This window comes from Carcharhinus amblyrhynchos, chromosome 2 (genome assembly GCF_965287045.1).
Source record: "Carcharhinus amblyrhynchos chromosome 2, sCarAmb.v2.hapA, whole genome shotgun sequence".
NCBI classification, from domain to species: Eukaryota; Metazoa; Chordata; class Chondrichthyes; order Carcharhiniformes; family Carcharhinidae; genus Carcharhinus; species Carcharhinus amblyrhynchos.
In genome coordinates, this window is record NC_137325.1 from 89,888,936 (window position 1) to 89,904,999 (window position 16,064).

The window sequence follows — 16,064 nt, forward strand, 5'->3', positions numbered from 1 at the left end:
TGGATTTGAATACTGAAATTTGGGGTCATGTGTGATGACATCCTGGTCAAATAACCTGTTGTCTCAGTTCACACATGACGATTGGCCATTTCAATGAAGTATCACCATCCTTAGTGCTCTCTGCCGAGAAAGGCCCAGACCTTAGAGCAGACAAGCTAGTTCAAGAGGTCCATCTCCTGGCTTTGATTGAGTTTTCAATCTGAAATAACAAGGAAGGAAAGTTGACAAGTATGTAAAGTCTGACTCATATAAATACCAGAAGCTGAATAAAAGATCTGAAGCAAAGTCTCATGAGCATCTCATGAACTGGGTGGAAATGGTGCAGTTTCCCAGAATATAGAGTCATGGTCTAATTGTGTTAAAGTGGGAGTTCTTTGCTTTGACTGAAAGCTTTGGATGTTCCGTCCTGTTAAAATCAGATAGCATTTAATGCTGTTTAGTTATGCGAATACTTTCATGTCTAGTTTATTCATTTCAATCAGTTTGCAAACCAGCAGTTGGACACCTAGCATAAAACCTCTATATAATTACGATCTTAAATAACAAAGTCAACTATAATTTAGCAATGCATCTTATGGTAGGGCATTAATTTTCCTGGGAAATTATCTATTCATTTGATAAAATTAGTTTTCAGTGCTCGCTTAATCCTCACTCAATAACGATCATTGTAATGACGATGTAGACTGTTGCTTTTAATCATCATCTAGTTGCAAAAGACACTTTAAGTTGAGAAACTTTCCACCCACAATTGAACGAGGGTAAACAAGATCTCCCAGCTTGGTATTGTACATGCTCCTTTACTCTTACAGATATCACTGTGACAAATGATGGAAATAGCTTGCGCATCTTGTTTTACGGCCTTCCTTTTGGAGTTAATCAGAAACTGTTTCACTTGCGAAATTTCTTTTTTCTAGGGAGGAAAAGGCAGAATAGGAGTGGTTATTTCATCGTACATGCACTTCACCAACATTTCGGCAAGGTAACAAACCCAAACTGAACAGTGCTCTTAGTTTTCTACAGTTTGTACAGTCTTTATAATTTCAAAGGCTCGCTTTCATTCCCATCTGAACCATTGGGATGCAAATGCAAAGCTTGCTTGCAAAACTCACTAAGTTAACACTCCCTTATTTCACCTCATCTTATTTTCAAGGTTTCCTCCCTTTGTCCCTACCTGATGCTGCACAATGGATATCAACTAAAAGAGTTGACAGGCAAATGATCTATTCTAAATCTAGGTCCACCTGTGCCACTTCAGGACTAGAACATTACAAATGGCTCCATTTTACTGCCACCCATCTGAACAGCAGTTCCTCCTGACTTTCTTACTGTTTCGCCTCTTCAGTATTCATTTTGCCTTGTGTTGTCAGCTGCTGATTATTCAGCCATCACTCTGTGAACCTTTTATTGTTACAGTGCTGATCAAGCTCTCGACAGGTTTGCTATGAAGAAGTTCTATGATGATAAAGTTTCTGCCTTAATGCAGCCTTCACAAAAGCGGTAAGTGTGTGCACTTGTTTCATTTGATCCTTGTTGAGTTTTTATTTACAATTAATAGTTATCCTGTCGTCAGAGCTTTCAACCGTTACTTCAGTGTTCTCTAGAAAATTTTTAAGTGGAGGTGAAGAACAAACTTTGCGTCCCCTTGGCCTGGAGTAGAATTTAAGGCTGTAGAAAATCAAGCAGGCAGGATCAGAAAATCAAGCAGCCAGCATCTTAATCATAAAGAGAGAAGAATTCAAAGTCGTTACAGTTGTTCTATAAAGAGTTGGCATTGAATTTTGTTAAAATACATTAACATTTTTGTTTTCCCCTGTTCCCCATTAAGTGTGTTTTCAATATATAGCAGTTGTGCACACATCTGGAGAGTGATGAGAGGCGGCTGAAATGAACTCTGGAGGACTGTTCCTGTTCTCTTCCTGCTTGTTTTAATTCTCTCTGAAGGAAATGAATGTTAAAAATGTTAGGGCTGTCACAACGACTTGGAGGCATGAGTTTGAGCCATGCACCTTCTGCTCAGTAGGATTTTATGATTCTATGCACACCATCCCAAGTTTGATCTGCAGTCCATTACGTAGACTGCTTAGAATCTATAGTGCTGAAGTGGGCTAACTGAAATTAACACATTCATCTAATAGAACACTTGTTAAATGAAACTTATTATTAGAAAAAAACAAATCACTAAAATACAGTCAAATTGAAATCGTGATGTAGCATCAACACTGTTGATCTACGTGCGATAATTACAGAGGTTCTTTATTTAACAAAAAGCAGTTAAACAAATTTGCTAAATGCAATGGTTAAAAAGCAAATCCCGGAAAACCTTACCTTGTCTTGTTTGAAAGTATTTTCTGTCCCCTGATTTTCAAATTTTTTTTATCATCTATCGAAACATTGACGCTGAGGTACAGTTCCATAGGCATTATCAGCCCTTCACAGTTCACCTGAATGATTCTAGGTCCAACTTAACAAGTTAATGTTGGAAGTGTGTTCAACTGTGGTTGATGGGGAGGACGTAACATCACAATTGAATTTGATTCTGGATATTCTACCGGAGCGTGCTGTCCAGCAGTCTGGGGATAGTCTTATGTTTCCCCGCACATGCTAAATTAATGAGGGCAGTTGTAACACTTGTGTTGTTACCACACCCAAGACCAATCTCCTCGGTATGGATAGAGAATCAAATCTGGAACCTGCTGTTGAGCAATGAGATTTCAGTTTGCATTTTATATTTTTAAAATATCAGTTGTGTTTGAATCTGTGTTTCAATTTGATGAGTATGAATAAGAAGCTGGGAAAAAGCAAATTACTGCAACTGCTAGAATCTGAAACCAAAAGAGAAAATGCTGGAAAATCTCAGAGGGTCTGGCAATATCTGTAAGGAGAAAAAAGAACTGATGATTCGAGTTCAGCTGACCCTTTGTCAGATGAGAAGCTCCCTGTTTGGACATCAGGTTGTTACCTCTGTTCTAAGTTTAGCATGCCCAGCCAATCACTACTGTGGAGGCCATTTTTAAATGCATCCTTGTGTTGAATCAAATGAATAAATAAGCAGTCAATAAGTGACTATTTAAGGAAGCATGTTTACCTTGATAAAGGGCTCCTTTGCATCTTTGAAGTTGATTGTCTTGAATGGATAGCTATCCCACTGGGCCATTTCAGACCCACCTGGAATTTGGAAGTGAAACTTCTTAAACATTCCCATGCTTAGAACTGGGAAGTATACTGTTTTGCTGTAGCACTAAATTAAGTGCTGCCAGGATTACTTAAGTGACCTCATATATTACGGCACAGTTGCTATCACTAGCATGCCAATTTTGTCAGAAGTAAATCTAAGTTTGTGACATTGATATAGTTGGAATATTGTGCATGTATTGGGAGTTGTTGAATCTACCCCTTAATATAGCTTGACAGGTTCCATAATTTAAATTTCATTTAAAGAACTATTCACTTTGTAATATAAACGTGAAGATAATACTTCTGCTATTAATAAGAAAGTCCTATTTAGTTTAACTGTTCAGAGTACAGTATTTTTGCTTTATTTGCTGATGGGATGTGGGCCAGCATTTAGTGCCCATTCCTAATTGCCCTTGAACTGAGTGGCTTGCTAGGCTGTTTCAGAGGGCAGTTGAAGGTCAACCACATTGCTGCAGCTCTGGAGTCACATGCAGGCCAGACCAGGTAAGGATAGCAGATTTCCTTCCCTAAAGGAACCAGATGGGTTTTGCTGACAATTGACAATGGTTTCATGATCATCGGTAGATTCTTAATTCCAGATTTTTTTATTGAATTCAAATTCCACCAGCTGCCATGATGGGATTTGAACCCGGATCCCCAGAACATTAGCTGAGTTTCTGGATTAATTGCGATGGCCTCCCCCTTGTAATAATTAAGATGCTGGGGAACGGATAGTTAATATTTCAGACACTTAGAGCTAGTTTCAAGCAGTGCACCCAACCTCAAGAGAGCAAAATCAGGAACTGCTTTTTTAAAAAATTTCCCACACTTACCATTTGTTAGTTTCTCTAAGTGAGGAAGCTAATTTATTATCATGTAGAGCAGCTTTGTGATGTGCTGTTTACCTACTCAAGACTGTTGAAACTATCAAACTCAATTCACACAAAAGCAATGTAGCTAGGAGACTCCAGTAATGTAATCAGAATTTGAAACTAAGTTGAAGGGCCTTTGCACCTATCAGTACCTCTGCATATTTTAAAGTAATGTTTATGTTGACTCTGGCTGAAATTGTGTTCTGGAAGTTTACGGACAGTTTTATAATGTAAGGATAACTATTTAGCACTATTCTGAGGAAAATGGCATCACCCTTTGATTGGATCTTATAATTTACCTTTGCTAACTAACTAGTACATGAAAAGTCTATGCCCAGTCCAGCAAGGACTTCAAAGGATAATTTGTTTTGGCAGTACATCAGAGAACAGTAGTCTTAGCATTGTGCCCTAGCTTATGAGGAAAATTTGACTCTTTGAAGATTATCATGACATTTCTATACCAGCATAAATCTAGAATATTGTTTATTTTGTTCTGTATGCAGATATATTATGATTATACATCTAAATTTCTACTCTGTAATAGACATAATATTTTACAATGCAGGTTTTTTTTTTATACTTTTAAGATTGTATGTAGGAAAAACATTTCCGACCCAGACTTCTGATTGGAGCAGATGTCTGGTTTGGCAGGACCAGTGTCTCGCTAACGTTTCCCACTGACTTTCCACCAGCTTTCCAAACCTGGGCTATTCATGTGTTGAAGGTGGGCACCCTGGCTTGTGTTCGGGCAATACACCAAACTAGTCTTCAAAGGCCTGTGACAGTACAGGTGGATCACTAAAAGATGCAAAACTCCCCATTAGGCCCTGATGCCTACATGTCCAGGCCATTTGTGGGTGATGCTTGCATCTTTGCGCACACACACTGTGTGTTGGAAACACTTGCCGAAATATTGGGCAAAGGGGGAAGAACATTCCCCCCCCCCCCAATCACCACCACCACCACCACCACCACAGAGAGGAAGCTTTCCTGAATTTAATACATATCTGTCTGCTCACAATACTTCATGCTGCTAGGCCCACCTTCTTGAGCTGTTTGCCAAGTACATTTCTAGCCACATTTATTCCTGGTCTGCCAGGTAACTAACATGATGGGCCTGGAAAACGTAAGCTGTTTTTAGCACGAACAGAAACCCATCACCATGTTTGAATTTCAAAAATAAGTTGCTGAGAAATTCATGTTAATTTGGGTTTACTTTAACTAGATACTGAATAAGTGGGGATTCTCTGACCTCACCGTGCTATTAGTAGATTGCACCAGTCCTGGAGAGCAGCGCGTGGGCCTAAAAATTCATACCCGACACCAAACAGTTTGCAAACCTCCTGGTTCATTACTAATGGCATGAACTGGATTGCACCCAAAAGGATGCAAGTCTGATTAGCATATTTAATGTAATATTTAAATATACACAGCCCATTCAAATCGCTACGCATGGAATTCACTAGCTTTAGGGCGTGTTGTGATAATGGCAAGAATCACTGCTGGTCTCCACCAGTGGTGTCCTGGCATGATGGTCATGCCGAAGTGGGGCTTGGAGGCCTCTGAAGCCCCTGGTGGTCAGGGAACACGGCTGGGTGGTGCCCATTAGGCAGTGCCCACCTGACACACTGGCAGGGCCTGAGAGCAGCCACTGGACAGCCAGGTGGTAGACTGGGCCTTGGGCACTGCCAGTGTGCCAGGGGCAGTGTCGAGGGTATAGGGCTGAGTAGGGGCTATAACTGGGGTGTCCTAGGGAGCGTAGGTCATGTAGGGGCAGATTGTGATGGGGAGACATGTTGAGGGTTCTGAAGGAGGGCCTACTAGAGGGCCCCATTGCAGGTGATCCATGTCAAGAAGGGACTGCTGGAACATACAACCGCCAGTGGGGCGGGGGAGGGCAGTATCTTGATGTCCGTGTGTTTATGGAGGTGTTCTCCCAATGCACACTTGCGATCAGAGCATCCTTGCAAAACAGTGCCCAAACGATCGGAAGCCAGGCTCACCAGAACGTTTTGGCCCCACTCCCCACCTCCCACTACCGGCACAAAACTCTCAACTCTCCAAAGAAGTGACTTGAGTGTGGGAGGATTGCAATGTAGAGCATTGCAGAGAATGGTACACATCACTCCATTATTCACGTTGTTATGACACTTTTATTTGGGAGAGCCGTTGTCTATGGGGACTGGTTTCACTATTTAAGCCTGGAAAAAATAGATTGATGCAATGTTTTTCTTCCGTACGGATGCTTCAAGAATAGGCAACATTTTAGCGAAGCTGCTGTTCCACACCTAGAAATGCCATGTCTGATATTAGACTGACTTCAGACTTACCTGAAGCTGTATTGGAAGGATCTGACCCTCAGTCTCAGATCCCATCAGTGACCAAGCCTGGAAGGTCGATCGTCAATAGCGCTTTGGAATATTCTGAACCTGCCTGACCCAGGCATCAAACTACAAGGACTGTTTCCCTCATGTCAAAATTAAACCATATTCATGTTTACAATTTACAGTAAATTAAAATTCCCCAAATTGTAATCATCACTCGCTGGCTAATAGTGCAAGTTTATATTTAGACCTTTGTCTTTTTATAGCCATTTGTAACTTTGTTGCTACTGCACCTCAAAGCATCTGTGAAATTGAAATACCACAACCAATCACAAAACTTTCAAAGATCAATGGACCATGTGGGGAGATTTGGCATTCTGGGATCAGCCTCAACAATTTCCATTTAGTTTATCACCATTCCTTGTGTGAAGGGTCACAGTTATGTCATTGGGGCATAAATCCTAAATTGGGTCATCTATACCCATTCTAGCAATGCTGGAGCTTTTGTGCGTTAATGATCTTATTGAATGGTGGGCTATGCTCAAGGCGCTGAATGGCCTGCTCCTGCTCCTAATTCATACAAAGGTATTTAATATATTTTGGCTGGAACCCAAGCAACAAATCAGTGGTTTTCTAGTAAACTTCATAGCTTAAAGAGAAAACAGAAGGATCTGTTGAGAACATGTTAAGTCTTTAGGACTATGCTACAGTGTAATGTAGCCTGTTACCACTTGAAAGTCTTTGACTCTCAAAATTGTCAATCAACTCAGGTTTTTGAAATTGGCTTTTGAAGAAAATGGATGTCTTGAGCGAGCACATGTTACAGATTGGACTCCTTACTGGCATCTGAAATGTTCAATTATAGCCAGCACGTGTTAGACTAAATTTTGACAAACGACAGAAAAACTCTTGTATGATTGTATTGAAATGAACTATTCTGTTCTAACGCAGTAAATAAAGATCCTGATGCACATCGGTTTGCATCAATGTGTGTAGTTTTAGATTGAACAAAAGTATCAAAAGGAGAACGTGAAAAGACTGTCAAACCTATGAACTTGGCTCAACACAGGCAGTGATGCAACCTCAGGCACTGTTTACCCAACTTCTCACTTCCCACCTGGGAATGGCAAAGGAACAAAATGGATTGTAGCTAATGCAAGATAAATGCCAAATTTGCTTTTTTGACTCCTTAAGCCCAACAAATACATTTCAAGAAAAATATTTGCTCATGATTCATTCCAATTATCTAGCCTTTATGACTGGAAAGGGACCTGTTCTCTCAATAATTCATTCAATTTCCTTGTATAAGGAACTGTAGTGACTGCTTACCCAGTACACCTCTCAGCTCTTAATTAAATGGCATTCCAAGTACACACATTTTTGTTACTTGAAAGATTAAAGAAAATAATAAGCGCAGCAGGTCAGACTAACTTTACAATGTGTTCTTCCCCTTAGGTATGTCCATTTTTTAAACGGCCTGCTGTCCGGTTCAGTGAAAATGAACACCACTCCCTTATTTCTGCACTTTGTCATTTTGCATGGCATTCCCAGCTTTGATACTGGAGGAGGTAATACTTTGAAATAGGTGAACATTGATATTCACTAATGTAACTGTGAAAGGGCAAGTTAAACCTCATTTGCTCTTTTCTCAGTCTCCAAATTGCCTCATTGGCACAATCGCATTATACTGTAACTCCTGCTGCCATGACTTCTTCAGCTGGTATAGCCAGGATCAGTTAGACGGAACCAGTTGATTTCTCTTCAGAAAACTGTGTGCGGCTAAATTGAACTAAAAAAGATCAGACTACTATTTGAAGCGTGATTAAAAATGCAAAATCGTTTTTTTGAGGTTTAAGCGCCAAATATTTTTCTCATGCTTAATACTGGCAAAATTGATGTATGTTCTTCAACTAAATTGAAAAGCTGAAAATACAATGAATGATACTAATGCTTTGTTAGAAGAAAGAAAAAGTTAGTTCAATTATTGGGATCCCTGGTGAGAAGGAGGCAAAGCTGATAGCAATGGGTCTCTGAGCTGGTTGTTGCATATTATCATATTCAGTGTAGGTTTCAAAGCTGGTACACTGGGACCTGGCATTGAAAAATTAATTTGCTGTTTCTAATGTGTGAAAGGACAGCCAAGACCAATGCCAACCTGTGCAGGCGGCCCCTTGCTGTACCCATGTGGTGTAGCTGCTATACTCTTTATCTCATCCCAGCTGGGCCAGTTATCGAGAGTCCTGGTGCTCATGATTGTGACCTGTGCAAATTTGGAACTTCTGTCTAGATCCTACGCTCCAGAGAAAAAAGTCCCAATCTATCCAGCCTCTCCTAATAACTCAAACGTTTTATATGAATTGAAATAAAAATAGTCTTCACTGCAATGAGAAAAATAATTACCTTACAATTTATTTGTTTTTAATTGCTGACTGAGGCCAGTGAATTATTTTGCAAAAATAAATCCTTTTTAGAGTACAGTGCATCAGGTTATTCATTCCTTTTGCATTTCTTTGCAAAATTAATTTGAGGAACAGTGTATAATATAGAGTAATATAGCTATCAATATAGTTAAAGACAATATATACTTTTCCATACCTTTAACATTTCACTTGATACAGGTAACCAACATCAAACATTCTAAATGCAAGAAACTATCACTTTTTATTTTACAGTTTGTCGCCCTTTTCTAAAGATTTACCAAGCAATGCAACCAGTCTACACGTCAGGAATCTAGTAAGTTTTGCAATTGTAAATATTATTACTTTTTTTACTTTAGTACTGTCACCCTTGTGTAAAGGTCACTGACATAGAATGCCTGCTGTGCAGAAGGATGCCATTCAGCCCATTGTGCCTGCATCAACGCTTACCCAAGCTCTCTCCCCTCCATGACGAGATGAATGGCCCCTTTTGGTGCTGTGAAAAGAATTATGTGATTCTATAACATTTTTCATTTTCTTTTTTTTTAGTAATGTTGGGCCAGAAAATCAAAGCAGAATTTGCATTTCGATTGAGCCAGCCCAGCTGCTAAAAGGTGATATAATGGTGAGTTCCGCTTTGAGTGCCACACACCAAATTGTGAGCAAAATTCTAACTCGTGGAATAAAAGGGAAGGTAGACACTTGGATAAGAAATTAGCTGAGTGACAGGAAACAGAAAGTAAGATAAATGGTTGTGTTTCAGATTGGAGGAACGTTTGCAGTGGATTCCCCAGGGGTCAGTATTGAGACCCTTGCTCTTCCTGATATATATTAGTGACCTAGACTGTGGTGTGCGGGTCATGATTTAAAAATTTACAGATGATATGAAGATTGGAAGCATTATCAACTATGATGAGGATAGTCTTGAACTTGAAAAGAACATACACAGATGTAGCAGATGCAATTCAATACAGAAAAATGTGAGATGATTCATTTTGATAGGAAGAATTTGGAGGGACAGTCTAAAATAAAGGGAGAACTTCTAAAGGATGTGCAGGGACCAAGAGACCTTGGTGTATATGTACAGCAGTCATCGAAGTTGGCTGGGCATGTTGAGAGATCAATTACTGAACAAGTTAGCATTTTGGGTTTTATTAATTGGGTCATTGAGTACAAGAGTAAGGAAGTCATGTTGAATTTATGTAATACACGAATCAGGCCTCATCTGGAGTATTGTGCCTAGTTCTGAGCACCATACTTGAGGAAGGATGTGAAAGCATTGGTGAGAATACAGGGGAGATTCACAAGAATGATTCCAGGGATAAACAGTTGTAACTAGAAGGATAAATTGGAGAGACTTGGGATGTTTTCCTTGGAGAAAGCAAGTGTGAGAAGAGATTCAATACAGGCATTCAAAATCCTGAAGGGTATGGACAGGATAAAGAGTGAGAAACTGTTCTCCTTCAAGAGTACATGAGGAACTAAAGGGCACAGATTCAGAATAATAGGAAAAATAAGCAGAAGTGATGTGTGAGGGGGAAATAAAGTACCCAGAAGGGGTTGGAGCCTGAAACAAACTCCCCGAGTAGGCGGTGGAGGCAAGTTCAAACAAGATATTCAAAAGGAAATCGGATTGCTGTATGAAAAAAAATTGCACAATTAAAGGGAGAAGGTAGAGGAGTTTGGATTTTCTTTTAGAGAGCCAGTATGGACTTGATGGCTAACTTGCTTCCTTCTGCATTGCAAAGATTCTGTGAACTAACAGCATTTAGAGTAGTGGCAATAATGTGAAAGCAAACCTTCCTGTGTTTTGAAAAGAACTGAATGAAAGCATGTTGTAATTTTTCAGATCGCGTGCACAACAATGGGACTTAATTTATATCTTTAAGTTTAAATACTTCATATTTATTTTGCTGTGGAAATGCCAGCATTGAACTGGGATAGGCAAGTAAGAAGTCTCACAACATCAAGTTAAAGTCCAAAGTTTATTTAATAGCACGAGCTTTTGGACCGTTGCCTCTGCTGAAGGGGCAGCGCTCTGAAAGCTCGTGCTACCAAATAAACCTGTTCTTTAACCTGGTGTTGTGAGACTTCTTACGGTATTTACTTTGGGAGGTTGCAAGTTTCTTCATATTCTTAGTTTCTACCCTGTCCTGTTAAAGAAACTGGCAGATTTGCTTCTGGCACTGTAATACTGACTACTCTCCCTTCAATTCTTTCCCTTCCCCTCAGAGAGTTACTTGACCCTTCAGCTTGTGACTCAAAAATATGACTGAGATAATCAAGTCATTGTGCCTTTGTCTGCCCAATGCCTGAATAATTTGTAATGAGACAAGGATTAAACATTAAACCTTAGTTGATTGTACTTTAACTTACTTTCCCACTCCTACCACACCAGTTTTGCCATAATGAAACACCCTCCCCACTCTCAACAAACCCCTGTCAATGCTTCCAAGCACCATTACTTCCCTGTGCCCTGAAATGCCACAGATTTGTTCCCAGTGTTCCTGAACCCTCATACCTCTGAGTCTTCTCTCAATCCATTATTCCAACTCAAAAAATTCACAAGGTTAGCCTCCCAGCAGCATCATCCAATACAACCAACCTTGTCTTTCTGATATTGCTCCTTTTTACTTGAAACATGGAATATCTTCTCTACCATACTCATTTGGACCTTGTACTTAAAAATGTAATAATAAAATTAATATTATTATTAAACTCAAAAGAGTAATCCAGGTCAGTTGATTTGCTCAATCACTGTGAACCAATGACCCAATAGTACAGTGTATACTGGATGAAATAATATATTGCATGACTCACCACCTTAAAAGAAATATCACAGTTACAACAAGACATGTATGCACACAATTTGCTGGACTTTTGTTCACATCTGCTATACAGCAGCCAAGAGTAACACCAAGCCAGCAGGTCAGGGGAGCTAACAACTCATCAACCACAGAATTGTTTAATCACTGTCGACTATGGTGACTTCACTAAATGTGATTAGGTGGAGACAGGGTCAACTGAAGATTTCAGATGGGGATTGTATTATTAACTGAGAAAGGAAATTTTGCTGGGCTATGGAGGAATATCAGGAGTATGACAATAAATTAATTGCTCTTAAAGAGGGCTAGCAGAGACACGACAGGCCAAATGGTTGCTTCCTGTGTGGAAACAGTGTGGGGGAAGCTTATTACGCAGAGAGTGGTGGGTACCTGGAATGGGCTGCCAGAGGAACTGGTGGAAGCAGGCATATTAACGACATTTAAGAGGCAACTGGATGGGTACAGGGGGGAATAGAGTGATACAGACCTGATAAGGGCAGAAGATTTTGTTTAGTTAGTGCATCATGATTGGCACAGGCTTGAAGGGCCGAAGGGCCTCTTCCTGTGCTGTACTTTGTTCTTTGTAAACCATTCCTTTATTTGATGATCGCTTGGAACAGTTGTCTCTATATCATGAAAAGGATATAAAAGCACTGGAGAAAATGCAAGAAAAATGTCTTAGAATTTTATCAGAACTGATCAAGAAAGACCAAGCAAGCTGGGACTTGTGTCTGAAAGAATAAGGAGTTGTGGTCTAGGTGGAGGTCTTTAAGATGATGAAAGTGATAGGATTGATGACAAGAAAACATCGTGGGCGAGACCAGAACGAGGGACGATAAATATAACATAGTCATTAATAAATCAAATAAGGAATGCAGAAAATGCCTTTTACTTGGGGAATGGGTAGAATGTAGGGCTCACTACCACAAGGAGTTTTTGAGGTGAATCGCATGGATATGTGTAAGAGGAAACTAAATAAATACATGAATGAGAAAGGAATAATAGAGAATGTTAATGGAGCCAGGTGAGGAAGAGTGAGAGAAGGTTTGTACAGAACTTAAAACGCCAGTATGGACTTGTTTCTTTGCTATAAGTACTGTGTAATAATAATATCAAGATTTAACCACCACATATTTTAAAAATATTTTTATTACCCTGAAGAAAGTACTATGATTCCTGTGTTATAAAACAGCACAAGATTTCCAGATGTCACAGCCTATTTATTCCCATTACCTTGCAGATTAGAAACTACACAATGTAATCCTCAGTTACAGCTTTGCATTTCTTGGCCCTCCTCCAGCCCAGACCAGTAACAGCACAATCTTACCACACTTATTTGTTTTCCATATGTGGAATTTGTTGAACTATTTAACGTGATGGGATCACCACTGGTCTCACTGTTTCAAGGGGAAAGGCCTTATTTAAGACTGTATAGTGGTAAACTTGAGGGTTAAATGTACTGACTCATAAAAATCATTTGAGTGAGTTCCACATGAAAAGTTATTTGCTAAGCCTGGAGCTTGGAGATTCAGGGCAAACCTTGGGCGATCAGAAACCGCATGGCACGGTAGCACAGTTGTTAGCACTGCTGCTTCATAGCGCCAGGGACCCAGGTTCAATTCCTGGCTTGGGTCACTGTGTGGAGTTTGCACCTTCTCTCCCTGTCTGCATGGGTTTCCTCCAGTTACTCCAGTTTCCTCCCACATTCTGAAAGACGTGCATTGACTTGAACAGGTGCCGGACTGTGGCGACTGGGAGAATTTCACAATAACTTCATTGTAGTGTTAACGTAAGCCTTACTTGTGACTAATAAATAAATTTTAAAACTTTACTTTTAACCAGTTGATGGCTTGAAATCAGTACATAGCTCTCAGAGGAGTTAATGTGGAAGAAGAAATGTCTGAGTGGGACACCCAAAGTTCAGCATTGGACTGTCTATTTTGAACCTTGGATTTGGAAATGGGAATTAAATTGGCTTGATCTATCAAAATAGGGTGAACAATTGACTTGAGATGATACCTTGGGAGCTACAAACTGAGCTCACCAAAATAACCAGGAGTTTCTTTACAGACAGCAATGCAGCTAGAATTTTGCAGAGTGTGTTTGTGCCCTTCTGGCTGACCCCAGCAAAATTTCTGGAGTCCAAGAGAATTCCTACCGGTGCTCACCAACACACCAGTGAACGGAGCGGGGGAGTTAGCTGCTGTTACTGAATGCATGTGGAAGCTTCATAGGGCACTCAACATTGAAAAACACAAAAGCAATTTGGAGCTTTGTTTTGAAAGGATTTTTTTTGAATGCACTCTTGGATTGGTGCTGAAATAGTTTAGGGTATTGAGAACTCTTTTGACATGAAGGAGTCACAGCAACTGCCAGAGAAGCTCTCGCACATAAAGGAAAAGGCCTTGTTGTGGTCGCAAGCCACCTGTACTTTGAGTAGAACAGTTTTTGACTAAGGTGTCTGCATGTTGAATTGGGTTCTTTTTGGAAACATGGGTGCAATCAATAACACTCTGCCCCTGAGAGAAGTCTGTTAATTGGGTAAAGACCATGGATTTCTGGGTCTGAGATACTAAATCTGTAAGGAATTTAAGGTGGTTCTCCCATAGGAGCAAACAGTCTATTAGTTGTAGCTTTGTGCTGCTGACTGGGATGTACCAAGCAGGTCTCCTCAGGATCCCTGGAAAGACCTTGAGTGTAAACTGAGAGCAGTGCTTAACTTGTCAGCCGCTGGCAAGGTATGGAGTCAATGGTTTGTAGTTGCCGCTGCATCATGTGACATATCTCTGTCCCCATTTCATGGCCTAGCTTCAGATACATTTGCAACTGGTTCTCTGTCAAATTGAGGTGTAATATCTTTGGTCTTATACTTCCCACAAGGAAGTGTTCCTCCTCCTCCTCCTTGGGCAGCAGCCTTTCCATCCTGACCTTCTGATCCCTGGCTACTCATTGTGACTGGCCTCTGTGGCCTCACTATACAAGGCTGCTATGGACATTTTCTATGTTCCTTCACAGGAATCTCTCTCCGCCTTTCTCCAGCACCTGGGTGCAAGAATCAGCAGGAGCAAAAATAATTGCCCAGACAGACTTTGGAGCCCCACCCTATTATTCCTTTGGGTCACTTCTGGGGCTGTGAATAAAATTGTTCAGTAAATTCCGCAGGTGTACCCTGCCTTTCCAAGGGCTCCCATCTGGCTGTCCAAAGAAATATGCCAAGTTCTGACCTGCTCCTATCAGGCCCACTTTGCGCATTTTGGGATCCACACTCCCTGATTTCCAAACTCCAACCAGACTGGAGGCAGCAGACAATTTAAATGGCCTCTGTAGAATTCACATGTGCAGAATGTAACAATGGGAAATGCCTTGTTCGGAGGTGGGATGTGGAGTTTTTATGCAGTTCTAGAGACTCTCTCCATCCTGGTGAAAATCTCAGCCTAAGGCTCCTTCAAAACCCACGTCTGACATTACCGAATCAGTATTGCTTAGCTTTCTTTTCTGATCTTTTTCCAACTATATTAGTTTTCTGTGCTATCGTGCTTGGCCTTTCCCTCTAGCTTTGACATAAAAAGACTAAAGGATGTGCCAGGCGATTGTCTGATATCTATACCCAGTTACAGTAAAACAACACTGTTTAATAACCAGAAGAAAAATATCCCTAAGCCTTAGTAATCCCAACTTGATATTGTAATATATACGATATTGGTTGCCATTGTTAAATATACACTTCAAGGATTTAAGATGCATCACACAGCTGAAATACAGGTATACTTAACATGAATGATGACTTTTGCATGTTAACACCTGCAAGGGTTTAACATTTTAAATGATTAATTGACGGGGTTGACATCTGAGTTTCTAGATTAATATTTTAACATGGATGAAAAACTAAGAGATGATGTGCCTGTCAGATTCCTTCTTTATAACAACTGCTTGCAGCTGTGCATGTTCACATTCTGCTAAATTGGAACGAAGGTCAGCACAATTAACTGTCTGAATGAAATATCCAGTCTGATCGCTCGTAATAGCAAATCCACAACGTGATAAGTTGTACAGGCTGTTTATCTTGTAGCTTTTGCTGCAACATTACAATGTGAATAAAACGTTGGGATGTGGGCACTGCTGGCTAGGCCAATATTTATTGCCCATCCCGAGTTTCCCTTCAGAAGATGGTGGTGAGCTTCCTTCTTGAATCACTGCAGTGGTGTAGGTACAACCACATTGCTGTTAGAGAGGAATTCCAGGATTTTGACCCAGTGACAGTGAAGGAACGGCAATATATTTCCAAGTCAGGATGTTGAATGACTTGAAGGGGAACTTCCAGGTGGTGATGTTCCCTTGTGATCTTGTCCTTTTAGATGGTAGTGGTCATGGTTTTGGAAGATGTTGCCTAGGAAACCTTGAGGAATTCCTGCAGTGCATCTTGTAGATGGTACACACTGCTGCCACAGTCCA

The 16,064-nt window shown here is 40.4% G+C and overlaps 1 protein-coding gene across 5 annotated transcripts in view; it reads left to right on the plus strand.

Annotated features, from left to right (window-relative positions):
• tns3 (tensin 3) overlaps positions 1-16,064 on the plus strand; it is a 408,973-nt gene that overhangs the window by 280,087 nt on the left and 112,822 nt on the right. For all 5 annotated transcript variants that reach the window (XM_080209166.1, XM_080209150.1, XM_080209158.1 and 2 more), the window contains 5 exons: positions 915-979; positions 1,414-1,497; positions 7,826-7,938; positions 9,043-9,103; positions 9,337-9,412. In XM_080209166.1, coding sequence (XP_080065292.1) covers positions 915-979; positions 1,414-1,497; positions 7,826-7,938; positions 9,043-9,103; positions 9,337-9,412 — 399 coding nt within the window. The remainder of the gene's footprint in view (positions 1-914; positions 980-1,413; positions 1,498-7,825; positions 7,939-9,042; positions 9,104-9,336; positions 9,413-16,064) is intronic.